This window comes from Galeopterus variegatus, unplaced genomic scaffold (genome assembly GCF_000696425.1).
Source record: "Galeopterus variegatus unplaced genomic scaffold, G_variegatus-3.0.2 Scaffold11, whole genome shotgun sequence".
NCBI lineage: Eukaryota > Metazoa > Chordata > Mammalia > Dermoptera > Cynocephalidae > Galeopterus > Galeopterus variegatus.
The window spans coordinates 1,675,235-1,689,097 of record NW_007726122.1 but is presented as its reverse complement, the minus strand read 5'-3'; the positions used below and the strand labels follow the sequence as shown (position 1 = coordinate 1,689,097).

At 35.4% G+C, this 13,863-nt stretch overlaps 1 protein-coding gene across 2 annotated transcripts in view; it reads left to right on the top strand.

Moving 5' to 3' along the window:
- The first annotated feature begins 3,568 nt into the window (after positions 1–3,568).
- Positions 3,569–13,863, top strand: part of YIPF5 (Yip1 domain family, member 5) — a 13,992-nt gene continuing 3,697 nt past the window's right edge. The window contains exons 1-4 of one of the 2 annotated variants that reach the window (XM_008588583.1): positions 3,569–3,965; positions 4,260–4,379; positions 11,296–11,468; positions 12,436–12,581. In XM_008588583.1, coding sequence (XP_008586805.1) covers positions 4,270–4,379; positions 11,296–11,468; positions 12,436–12,581 — 429 coding nt within the window. In that variant the 5' untranslated portion in view covers positions 3,569–3,965; positions 4,260–4,269. The remainder of the gene's footprint in view (positions 3,966–4,259; positions 4,380–11,295; positions 11,469–12,435; positions 12,582–13,863) is intronic. The other variant, XM_008588648.1, reaches the window with a different exon arrangement.

Genomic DNA, 13,863 nt, shown 5'->3' with positions numbered 1-13,863 from the left:
ACAGTAAGTATACACAGATGCTAGCTGTTCAATTTTTCAAATGCTTCATTTGCACCTTTGGCAAGAGTGGTTTTGACATCACTAGCGCCCAGTTCAAGTTCTCTGATGGTGTTTTTTACATTATCTCCCCTCCTGTCTAAGTTATTTGAGATATACAACTTCCAGCACTGTTACTGAAATGCTTATTCCAAACTACAATATCCATTCATCTTAACATTAGAAATGTTCTTAATTTGTTATGTAAGAGAGTATTTATGATTTCTACAATGAAAATACTTAGAGTATTGTTTTAAAAGTTATTTTTAAAACTTTTTTTTAACAACATACAGCGCTTGTAATATTAAAGTCAAAGTCCCAAGAAAAATTAAATCAGGATTAAATTTCTTGCCTTTTAAATACCAGTTCTGTCCAAATGCATCCAATGTTGTTACAGGCAAATCTGTCTTCCCAAAATGACACTTTATCGTTCAAAGTAAAATTTAATTGAAATAACAGAAGTAGAATTTGAATAACATCTTTAGCATAGGAAATATAATGAGCAAATTCTTTTTTAAGGGATAAAGGATAATTTGGGAGAAATATAGTTGTCATATTTGGGATATGGGGTTACATAATTAATTTGCCGGGATAGCAAAACAGACATTGGGCACTTATATTGGTTTTTACTGAAATGATCAAGTTTCATTCATTGTGGAACTTGATATGTGCGCAGCTGCCAAATCGCTACCTCATTTGGTGCTTGGGGATATAACTGAAGAAGGGGAAAAATGCCCATGTTCAAACCAGAATTTTCTAGCACAATTCCCCATGACACAGTTACTATAAAACGGGAAAAAAAGGAAGCTCTCAAATATCTAAGTACGATTTCACTGCTATCTCAAGAAAAATGGAGATATATTGTGTTTGTGAAGTATGTAAAAGTGTTAGTTTGTATACTAGCATAATTGTCAAACTAATTAAAAGATATTATTCATGATCAGAACGTCCCTTCTTTTTTTAATTTCACTGCTATCTCAAGAAAAATGGAGATATATTGTGTTTGTGAAGTATGTAAAAGTGTTAGTTTGTATAGTAGCATAATTGTCAAACTAATTAAAAGATATTATTCATGATCAGAACGTCCCTTCTTTTTTTGTTACACGTTTGGTGATTGTTGCAAGTTTGGTGACTCCCATTAGGTCTCAGGGAAGGACTGGGCGGCTGCTACAGGCTCACTTCATGTTCCATTATCTCTTAACCTGGTTGAGGCTTTCTTCTAATAAAGCCAGCTTGATGACTTTAACAGGAGTCAGCACATTTACCAAGTACTCCAGTTTCTTATAACTTTGTGGATCCTATCCCACAATGGAGGAGCAATACCAAAAAAAAAAAAAAAAAAAAAATTGCAAAAATAAAGGCCTACATAACTAGTCATGATATTAACTGATGTTCTCAAAATTCCCAAGGGGCTGCTGCAGGATAACTTGGTTTATGTTTTAAAGTCAAATGAACAGTATGGAAGATTTGATTGGGTAACTCGATATTCCTGCTTGGCTTCTCAATTGTGGCAGGGATTAACAGGGAAAAATTTAAATAAAAGTGGTAATTGCTTTTGCAGACAAAAGCAGAATTTGAATAGAATCTATATTCAAGAATTCATTCATAAGCAGGCAATTTTTAATACTCATTCTGTATTTCATTCAAATTTGAAAGTGATATCTCTTTTGGATGGGAATAAATAGAAACATCAGAAGAAAGAAGAAAGATCAGAATTTTTTTCAACCATAAGATCATTAAACAGCTAGTGATGGATTATTGCATGTAGTTGATGACCAGAAATTTAGCTTAATAGATTATATGGCTTAAAGAGAATACAACAATTTATCAATCAAACTGGGATTTTTTGAGAGGACAAAGTGAGCAATATTAAAAATTATGTTGGAAAAACAGGCATAAAGTGGGATAATGGACTGTCTCCAGCAAATCATATGGTCATTCTATCAAAAGTTGTACAGATGACACCCACATCAATAAATGCTAAAATGATTGGTAAAAGTGGGAAGTTAAATGGTTGGATGGACAATTTGAGAAATTCACTGTTGGAGTAGAAACTTCAATCTTTTCTATGTCCTTTTGCTCTTGTTATCTTTGTTTAGAGGAGAGTGCATTTTGTTGTTGTTGTTGTTTATTTTGGGGTGTGTGTATGTGTTGAGAGAAAAGATTTAACTATTGAAATTTTATTATTTCTTTGTAAACTAGTCCCAGAAAAACGATCGAGCTTCTTTTGTGAGAACCACAGAATTTTGATTCCAGGATATAATGCAAGGGCTCATGTGTAAATTTTAGTACTATAAACCATGAAGACAGTTCTGTTCATTGATTAACAGCATGGTATTTGGAGATATGGTATTCAGGATTCCACTACCTTAAGAAAGTGATTTTACACAGCAGCCAAAGCAATCTTTTTCAAAAGGAAACAGTCTAATTATGTCACTCATCAGTTCATAACTTTTCTATAGTTTCCCATTTATTTTATAACCAACACACAAATCCCAGAAGGCTATTTCCTGGCCCCTGCCTGTTATGCCAGTACCAATTCCTATGTGGCTCTCCCACTTGCTGCTGCAATCATCCTGGCTTCATTTAAACCAGTAGTTCCCAAATTCAGCTGATGTTGCCCCCCACGGGGCATTTGGCGATGTCTAGAGACTTTTTTAGTTGTCATAACTTAGGATGCGAGGTGCTACTGGCATCTAGTGGCTAGAGGTCAGGGATGCTAAACATCTTACAATGCACAGAGCAGCCCACCACAACAAAGAATCATCTGAACCAAAATGTCAGTAATGCAGAGTTCAGAAACCCTAATTTACACCTTCTCACACCAGGCTTTCCCTCATCCCAGGCCTCGCATACACTGTTCTCTCTCCCTGAAATATTCAGGCTTTTTTTCCCTTCTCCTCCTTTACCCTTCCCTTTTCCTCTTTCCCCCTCTCTCTGATTAACTCCCACTCACCCCTTTGATCACCACCCTCTCGTAGTGTCTTTCCTGACTCTTCCCAGGTATTACATCGTTTCAAATAATTATGAAGGCACTTAACAATGTTAGCAGTAATTTTACATGTATTTGTGTTTGATCACCCGTCTCCCCCATCAACTCCGGGCAGGCAGATATCGTGTAGTTTGTATTCACCACAGTATCACCAGCAGCTAGCACAGAATGAACGAACACTTAATAGCCTCGTTTCTAAAAAGAGGCAACCATCTCATTAGATTCCGAAGATTAAGTAATACATATAAACTCTATAACACAGTGCCTGAATTACAGTAAGTCCAGAGAGACCAAGGCTCTCTAGTTTGCGGAGAGAAGAAAAAGGCTCAGTCTGTGTCATTACAGCATCTACCCGCCTTCCTCCAGGGCCTCCGTGTACTGAGGAACTCCCGCTCCTCCCAGGCAGCAACTAGCAATTGCTGCGCCTGCGCCTTTCTGCCTCCACAGCTAACCAGGCTGCCTGACGCACTTTCCTTCTTCCCATTGGCCCGCCACAGGGCCAGTCAGTCGGTCGACATTACGCATGCTCGATATCAGGGTCCCGGCAGGGTCCAACCAATACGCCTGCGCGAGCGGACATGCTCCGGAAGCAGTTCTTTGGCCCTATGACACGTAGCAACCGGGCCGGTTCAGGGTCTGAAACTGAGTTTTGAGGGTTATTTGGGTCTGCTGGAACTACTGCCACCGCCGCCGCGTTTGGTGAGTATTCTAAGCCCGCGGAGAACTAGTCGGCTTCTCCTCTCCCCTGTGCACCTGGGCTTGTTGCCTCTTGAGGGGCCGCGCCCTGTTCCTTTCGCACAGACCCTCGCTCCTTTTCAAGCCCTTGCTCTGCCGCGGCCCCTGTATTTCAGATGCGACCATCCAGGATTCTGCACTTTCTTGGCAGAGCGCGGGCCTGGAGGCAGTCGCCTTGTCAGCTGTAAAACTCTGTCCCGAAGTGAGGAATCATCTTCGTTATTGATATTTTAGACCCCTGTGGAACCACTCTTCCCATTACCTCTTCCCTAACCGAAGGCATATCAGCTCCTTGTGATAGAGTTGTCTTCCTGGGCTTCGACTTAAAGACGAGATACTTCCTTAGTCCTCCCCCGACCGCCCACCAGATACTGCTCCCTCAAATTAGAAGAAATATTTGCTGTCTTCTGAAGTATTTGCTTAAGCAAATTGCCAGTAACGAATTCAGTAATACCTTGGGCCATAAACAGCATTTGCCATTTCTCTTCTATTGCAGATCATTTGAAATGTCAGGCTTTGAAAACTTAAACACGGATTTCTACCAGACAAGTTACAGCATCGATGATCAATCACAGCAGTCCTATGATTATGGAGGAAGTGGAGGACCTTATAGCAAGTAACTTTTCAACTTTGGAAATTTACTTAGTCTACATTGCAGTGAAAGCGTGTATTTAGAATGTTTGGTTCTGTCTAAAACTGAGTGTGTGAATGTGTTCTTTATCAGGAATGTGGTTTTCTCATAATCTTCCTTCTTCTGGAGAGATTTGTGACACAGTTTTGAGTTTGAAGAGATTGCTGTATTTAGAGTTTGGTATCTGCTGCAAAATCTTCAGATGTGCCATGAATGAAAAGTTGCTTGTTGAAGAACTGCTTCCTACTAACAATATTTCTGCATCCTTTAAGATAAGGATGGGAGCTTCAGGGACCTAGAAGACGGGCTATTTGGTCCTTGGAACTAGTTAAAAATTAAAATCTTTTGACTGCTTGTTTGATAGTTAAATCAGTCCAACTTCCAGACTTTATCAACACTAATTGAAAGTGCTTAGCGAAACTGTTTAACGTTGTAAACTATTATGAATCATCAGATGATTTTCATATATTTTTATTACTTCTCATACTGAAATCTTATGGTCAGTACTACACAAGTTACCAGTTGCAGATTGAAGAGGGAAACTCAAAGCCTTTAGGCCCAGAACTGTTAAAAAAAACAACAATAAAAAACCTCTTATACTGCCTGGTGTTTGTGGCAAAAATACATTAGCTAAGGCTTTCTAACAATTTCTTATACCCTCGGTCTCGTAGGACCTTAGAGATAATCTTACCTGCATCCTGTCAAATGAAGAAGCAACAACAATAAAAAACCTCTTATACTGCCTGGTGTTTGTGGCAAAAATACATTAGCTAAGGCTTTCTAACAATTTCTTTTAGGATATACCCTCGGTCTCGTAGGACCTTAGAGATAATCTTACCTGCATCCTGTCAAATGAAGAAGTTTTCTATACCAGTGTTACTTAACGTTTTTTAGATGGCACTGGGCCCCTTTGAGAATCTTACAAAATCTGTGGGCCTATTTTCCATAAATACATGCACGTACTTGCTTAAACACCCACATAAATGTGCATATAACTTCAGACAATTTCATCTGATCATCCATGGATCCCGAATTAAAAACCTAATGAAGATAATCTGAGAATGAGGACAAAAGAAGGTCGTGTATCCAGTCAGCCTGAGAAACTTGCAGTACTAGAATGTTTGGATTAATAAGTCTAAATAAAAGTGCACAAGAATTTAAGAGCAAAAATCAAATTCAGCCCCACTGTATAATTTATCTTGGATAGCCCATATGTTTTACAACCCATAAACTCTTTGAATCTGCTTAATTTGATATATTCTAAGGCTTATTTTCTCCTTAAAATTAAACACACTGAACAATAGGAGTATGTAAAAATATCCTCTATCTGTGAATCACTTTGCTCCTTTCTGTTAAATTCCAAATTACATACCAATGAGGATTTATCTCTTGATCAGTTAATTGGGCAGAATTAGAACATTCATATTGAGGAATTTATTTACCTAAATGTGTATTTTTAGTACTTGCTCTGTGTATGGGATGGCAAATGACTGTAAGATTGGCCAGAATCTATGTAATGAATCCTTGCCTATAGCAGCAACAAGGCTTTTGAGAATATACCTCTGTATGCACGCCTGTTTTTAACCAAATGATATTAGTGTTTAGACTCAACAGAACTATTCCATTTAGATTTTAGCCTCCTAGGTTTATCTGTCTCTGCTTTTCTTTCCTATCCTGTCCATCTTTGCATCACTTAAAAGCATGACTTATCTTCTCATCCCACTTATGATCTTCTCATTTTAGTTCTCCACACAGCAGTTGTTTGGATATTCTGAACAACTTGTTGCTAGTTTAGCAATTGTTGCTAACTATTCTCATAATTCCATCTCAACCAAATCATGTCTTTAGTAAGCATTGTCCTAGTACTAGTGAAGAAGTTTTGTTCCAGGTAATTATATAACAATTACTGCCAGTTAACAAATGTGGGTTTATAGATGATGCCTGGGAAAACAAGAAGCCTAATATATTAGCAGTAATAAATTTGGGTTTCTGAGCTTTATAAAAAAATTGGGTTCTTCTATATGTACCTTCAAATAGATCTGCAACCTAATGACATTTTAAACATTCATCTCAGCTTACCAAATATTTTGATTGGTTTGCTAACTTTGTAACAAAGATTAGCTAATAACTTTTAGCTCTCTATCGATAAAAATCTAGGTTTAAATAGCATATTACTTGGATTTTCTTCAAGTTTGACTTGATTTATAAGTAGTCCTTTGTTCTGCATTTGCCCTATGAAGTCAGCTTTAACATTTTGCAGTTTCCTCTATGAGTACTTCACAAATATCATTCATACATTCATATAACCCCGCCACCCCCAATAAATAAATAAATAAAAGGCCTTTTGATCATAACCTTTTGAGTTATATGAATGTCATATTGGACAGGTCCTGCATTGTCTTCTAGATATGCCTATAAAATATATAGTAATACCAGTCACATTTTTTTTTTTTTTGTCTTTTTCGTGACCGGTAAGGGGATCGCAACCCTTGGTGTGGTGTCGCCCACACCGCGTTCAGCCAGTGAGCGCACCAGCCATTCCTATATAGGATCCGAACCCGCGGTGGGAGCGTTGCTGCGCTCCCAGCGCCGCACTCTCCCCAGTGCGCCACAGGCTCGGCCCCCAGTCACATATTTTTTTAAGAACTGTGTTGAAAGTGTCATTTTTTCTTCTTCGACTTAACTGATAATATTGTCATGGAATATCTGAGGATTTTCATGAACTTAAGTAGCCAACTCAGTATATTAAGAGGCTTTTTGTCTTTGTTGTTGGTACAGAGTACTTACGAGAGTGTTGATTTAGTATTTGCTACTTTTCCTGCTGTGAAAATGTTGCTTTAGTCTGCAAAGATCATGTCTGCCATAGCATGTTTTAGTTTAAGACCAGAAGTGAGTCAGAAATTTTCCTGGACAGGTCCTTCCAGAAAAGCAAAATAGTAAAATTCTATAGTGTTGTCTTTCTCACCTCACATTATGAAAATGGAATAATGGCGCCACCTTTGAAAAGGTCAGTTGGCTTGCAATATTTCTCCTCCTTGCATTTCTCCTCCTTGAATTACATCAGCGGTTCTCAAAATGTGAACTGCAGACCTTAGGGAGTCCTTGAGACCTTTCAGGGAGTCTCTAAGATCAAAAGTTATTTTCGTAACAGTACAAAGATAGCATATACCTTTTTAGGTGTATTGACATTTGCTTTATAAAATGTGCAGAAGCAGGGGTAGGTAAAACTGCTGGTACCAGAGTATGAATCAAGGCAGTAGCATCAAATTGTTCTAGAAGTCATTGTATTCTTCATTGCCACACACTTGTTGGAGGGCAGAGGGAGTCAGTTTCATTTAAGGATTCTCTCGATGAAGTAGTAAGAATTATCATTTTTATTAAATCCTGACCCTTGAGCATACACATTTCTTTAATATCTGTGTGACAAAATGGGAACCAGTTACAAAGCACTTCTCCATACTTCATACTCCATACTAGAGACAGATGACTGTGTAATTTGAGTTGCAAGCTAAACCAACTGATACTTCATGGAGACCATTTTTATTTGAAAGAACTGACAAACTATGGTTGTTCATACTTGAGTATTTGGCAGATATTTTCTCAAAAATGAATGAAGTGAGCCTCTCACTTCAAGGGAAACAACTGACAGTATGTGTTGCCAGTGAGCAAATTTGAGTTTTCAGTCAAAAATGAGGATTTTGGAAAACTTGTATCCATCACCATGAACTTGTCAGCTTCCCAGTAATTAACCATTTTTCTGATGTGATCAGTAGTGATTTTAACAAATGTGAATTTTTTATATTGTCATTGTTTGGAAGATCTGCCTAACCCATACCAATATTTTCTAAATGGCCAATGCATGATGTTGCTGAATCATACACTAGTAAAGGATCCATTTAAAGTGCAAGACAGATCTATATATTTTAATGTACAGAGTATAAAAAGTACATTGATACTGTCTCAAGTTCGATGTTGCAACTTGAATTTTAAAAATTGCCATTTGTTTTCAGTTTCAATGTAACATCAAAAAGAATATTCATGATAATATGAAAAGATTATTAAAATATTCTGTTTTCCAACTACTGTACATGTCTGCAACAGTAGATTTTCTTCAGGTACTTTAAGTAAAACAATATATCATAACTGATTGAAAGCAGAAGCAGATATAAGAATCTAGCTGTCCTCTGTTAAACTAGCCATTATGACATTTTCAGAAATATAATACAGTGCCCTTTTTCTCAGAAATCTTTTTTTGAAAATAGTTTTTTCATAAAATGTTTATGCTGAGATGTAATGGATTTATTGCTACTTCAAATGAATTAATAAATATTTTAAACATTTCTATTTTATTTTCTAATATGGTAAATATTGATCGCTATAACCCACATGAACAAAAATACTTTGGGATTTTTAATTAACTTTAAGAGTATAAAAGAGGTACTAAGACCAAAGAGTTTGAGAACTGCTAGTCTATACCATTCTTTTTTGTTTGCTATTGTATGCACATTCATTCTCTCTCTCTCTCTCTCTCTCTCTCTCTCTCTCTCTCTCGAGCTTTTCTAGCTGTTTCATAGACTCAAAGATGGACTTCTAATAAATCCTAACAGAGATCAACACAATATATATTGTACTAAAGTAGGATATGCTTTATTCTTATTTTAGTTCAACTACCTAACCCTGTGTCTTTGTGTATGGACGGGTGTGTAAATAAGTAGAAATCAACATATTTGCATACCAAAAAGACTGGGAAAATGCATATACAGAACAAAATATTACAGCTGTCTCTGTAAGGTAGGATTTTGAGGTGATTTTTATTACAATTGTTAAGAGTTGGCCACTGGAGTCAAACATCCTAGTTTTCCCAGCACCACCGTGGGCAAAGTATTCTAACCTAAATTTTAGTTTTCACATCTTAATAATGGGGAGGATGGTACCATCTACCTCATAGGGTTTTAGTGAGGATAATACAAGATAATTCACATTAAGCACTTATACCAGTGCTTTGACCCATAGTAACATTCAAAAAGATTAATATTTATTTTTGGAAGTTTTCAATAGGTAATATATACTTACATATTACATACAACTTATCTTAGAATTAATCAGTTTCAATAAATAATAAATGTTGTACAACATTTTTGAAGGTACAGGAGTTTATAACATGAAAATGAGGCCTTCTGCTTCCCCCTACTTCCAGGTCCCTTTACCTAGCAGCAACCATGGTTAGAAGCTTCTTCTGCATACTCTCAGAGCTATCCTAAGCATATACGAGAGTGTATGTGTGTTCATTTATTTTCTAAAAAGCACATTCATGATGATTGAATATAGCATACACTGTTTTGAACATTGCTTTTTCCCCCCACTGAATATTTCTTGATTATTAGTCTTAATTAGTCCACATAAAAGTGTCTTATTCTTTTTAACAGGTGCATGGTAAAATCTATTTTATAACCATATCACAATATATTTACTGATAGCTATTTATATTGTTTCATTTTCTATCTTTTGCTATTAAAATAATGTTGCAGTAAATTCTGTAGCCAGAAAAATAGTATTTTTTTAAAGCATGAATTGGGTTAGTGTGGTCTTGAGAATCACATTGATATCTACCTTCAAAGGGCTGTGTAGCTGACAATTGACTATTGCTTTGATTTTCTTTTAGTCATGATGTTCAATTAACTTAAAAATTAGATTTAAAATTTTTAAATGTCAATATTAATGGAAGTTATTAGGTTTTTATATTTTTGAAAAGGGAACTATAAAATTTTGAAAGGTAATTAGACTAAAGAATTTCTAAGGTTTTTCAGCTCTCATTGTTTAAAATGTCTTACTTTTAAAATAATTATTTTACTTCTGTATTTCTTAGTGTATGATTAAATTAGTCCTGTTGATAAATAAGTCACATATTTTCCAGAACATGGTGAAATGGCTTTTTAAAGATGTGGTTTTAATATCTTTCTGTTTCCTCTTGTCATTGTTACTAAAATAGTCATGGTAAGAGTTCTCCCCTTAAATGCAGGGGTTTTTATAGCACATATCAAATGAGACAACAGGTGTACAACTTTGAAAAATTAAAAGCACCATTCAAATGCAAGGTGTACTAATAAAGTTTTGTTATATTCCAAGAGCTTTCACAAAGAACAAACTTGATTTTTCCACTGTTGTTTGAAATTGATGGTTGTTCTTAAAGAGTTTTGCCCCATTTGCAAAAAATAACATACTAGGAACAGTAATGAAGAATAATTCAATGGATATCCAAATTACAATGGAAAATTACATAATATGGAGTACAAAGTCTGCTATCCTAAGCTTTCATTCATAGTTTAGGCATAAGTTTTATTTTACAGTATATCTTTATATTATATATACACAGTAAGGGAGAAAACTAGACAATATTTTAAAATTTTTATTTGTTGACCTCCTAATGTTTAAAGTTTAATAGTTTGTAAAATAATTAAGTGCTGCATAAGTGAATATTGGCATCAGGAAAATTCTCTATAAAAACACTATTCACAGTAACCAAGATAAGGAATCAACTAAGTGTCCATCAACAGATGAATGGATAAAGAAAATGTGTTATATTTACACAATGGAATAGAATTTAGGCATAAAAAAATTTAAATCCTGTTATTTGTAGCAACATGGATGGAACTGGAGGTCATTACATTAAGTGCGATGAGCCAGGTATAGAAAGACAAAACAGATGACTTTTTATTGTAGATAATCAACTTGATCTTAGTAATCATTTCATCCACCATTTGTGAAAACTGGTAAAGTGGGTATTCTAGGAATTGCATGACTAAGATTCTGTAGCTGTCAAAGGAAAACTTAGGAATTTAAGGGATACCAGTTGTCAGGGATTGAAATACTTCTAAGAAATTTAACTTCCTTTGATTTATAGACAGTATGCTGGCTATGACTACTCGCAGCAAGGCCGATTTGTCCCTCCAGACATGATGCAGTCACAGCAGCCGTACACTGGGCAGATTTTCCAGCCAACTCAGGCATATACTCCAGTTACATCTCAGCCATTATATGGAAACAGCTTTGAGGATGAGCCCCCTTTATTAGAAGGTAAGATTGATTGCAACACTTGGTAGTAGTCTGTAGTATACAGTTGGTCAGTGAAAATAAATATTAATTTGGAGATGGTTGGTATACAGTTGGTCAGTGAAAATAAATATTAATTTGGAGAAGTTGCCTTTCCTTTAAATGAAAGTAGTCTGTAGTATACAGTTGGTCAGTGAAAATAAATATTAATTTGGAGAAGTTGCCTTTCCTTTAAATGAATAATCTTGTAGAAAAAAGTTTTCTAAGTGACTTAGACTTACTTTTAACAAAGTGTATATGAAACCACCTTGGGCCAGAGGGGACCAGGTTTTCAATAAATTTTTATAAAGTGATAATAAAGTATGTCAATATGCAAGCATTGGCTTTTACTTCAGCTTATTGGTTAAATTCTATCAGTAGGAGAAATGAAAGGAAATATGACATTGGTTATTCTACATGGAAATAAATTGGTGGCAGAACTATTGACATCACTGAAGAATATAATGGTTTTCAAATTATATTCCAAAACCTATAAAGCATTAGTTCTGAACATTTTTTTTTTTTTTGAACCAGGCACCCTTTGAAAGTCTAATGAAAGCTATGAATACTTTTCTCAGAAAAAAAATGCACACATATGCATAGAGACAGCTTTGTATTCAATTTCATGGGGCCCACAGGTATTTCTGAAGCCCCAAGTTACTATTAACCCTATCCATATGTTCTTTGCTGTGCAGTGTTAGCTGAGAGATTTATGAGTGTCTGTTTCATCATATCCATACCTTTTTCCAGCACCAAACCAGAAATTACATATTTATGGAATAAGCACCACAATCAGTGGTATAGAGGACTCACTAAAATAATATTCTTTGATACTGCTAGGTCCTCTTTTGGTGCTATATATTTCATTTTGTCTCTTGTTTCAACATGGATTCTGGTAAATTAAAGGTACATCACAGATCCTAATTAACTTCTTTATTTTCTTTTCCTTTAGAGTTAGGTATCAATTTTGACCACATCTGGCAAAAAACACTAACAGTGTTACATCCGTTAAAAGTAGCAGATGGCAGCATTATGAATGAAACTGATTTGGCAGGACCAATGGTTTTTTGCCTTGCTTTTGGAGCCACATTGTTACTGGTAAGATTTTAGTTTCAGCTCTTAGTGTGAGACTAAAGAACAACCTTTAAGTGTTCCACCAAAAGTAGTTTTTGAAACTCTATTTATACCTCAAGTCTAATGTATTTTGAATAGTATTGAGTTGCTTGAATTTATACCTATTCGGCACTTCTCCATCAAGTATAGTATATTTAAAAACTCCTATCTTGTTTCAGGAAGTAGTCTGATTATTAGGAAAACAACAACAAAATAAACAAATAACACGTGTGATTTTAATCCCTCATTAGAATATTTTCTTTTCAGAGACCAACAAAATTTTTTACCCTATTGCTCTTTTATTTGTTAATGATGGCATTTTTTTGTTCTTTTAATATCTTCTTTTTATTTATTTATTTATTTTTTGGCAGCTGGCCAGCCGGTAAGGGAATCTGAACCCTTGACCTTGATATTATCAGTACCATGCTCTGACCAACTGTACCAACCTGCCAGCCTCTGTGTTTTTTAAATAAGCTCTAGACTGTGGTTATTGTTTTGTTCTGGTTGTGCTGATGATTATTTTCCTGTGTATTACTTTAACATTTAATGAATTGACACATTAAAGGATAACAGGTTTTTAGTCCCTATCTCCCACCTCCCCAAGAATGTTAAGGCATACTGAAAACAAAAAGAAAAGTTGTAAGATGATTATTAACATGTGTTTTATTTTATCTTAAGTCTCTGAATTATAAGAGATAAATAATGTAATGGATAGAGATAGGATTTTTAGTCAGAGGACCTGGGCTTGAACATAATGCTCCTCCTCTGCCCTTGACCAAGTCATTTAATCCTTCAGTTCCCTTTGATAAATAATCCTATGCTGGCTACCTAACAGGATTGTTGTGATGATAAAACAAGACAGGTTATGTGAGAACACTTTGAAAAATTAAAAGCAAGTATGGGGTTTTATTATTACTACATGAATGAATTCATCAATGAGTTCAGCTGAGCTTTTTCAAACTTGTGCACTCTTAATCAAATATTTACAAATAAATAGTGAGTCTAACAAAAATTCCATGGATTTTTCCATTTAACATAATCTGTAGAGGCATTCTCACGATTGAGTTTTGTGTGACAAAAATCTGACAAACCAGGAACTTTTTGAAGGCTTCTCTATAGACTGGTTTTACCAATAGTGTGAAATGAATACAATGTTTGTTCGCAAAGTTTGACTAAGATAGTTCCAATAAAGCTAATCTTTGCTGTCCTAAGACTTGTCAGTGATTGTCTTTTAGGAGACCAGAATTGTAAAGGTTTTTTTTTTTTT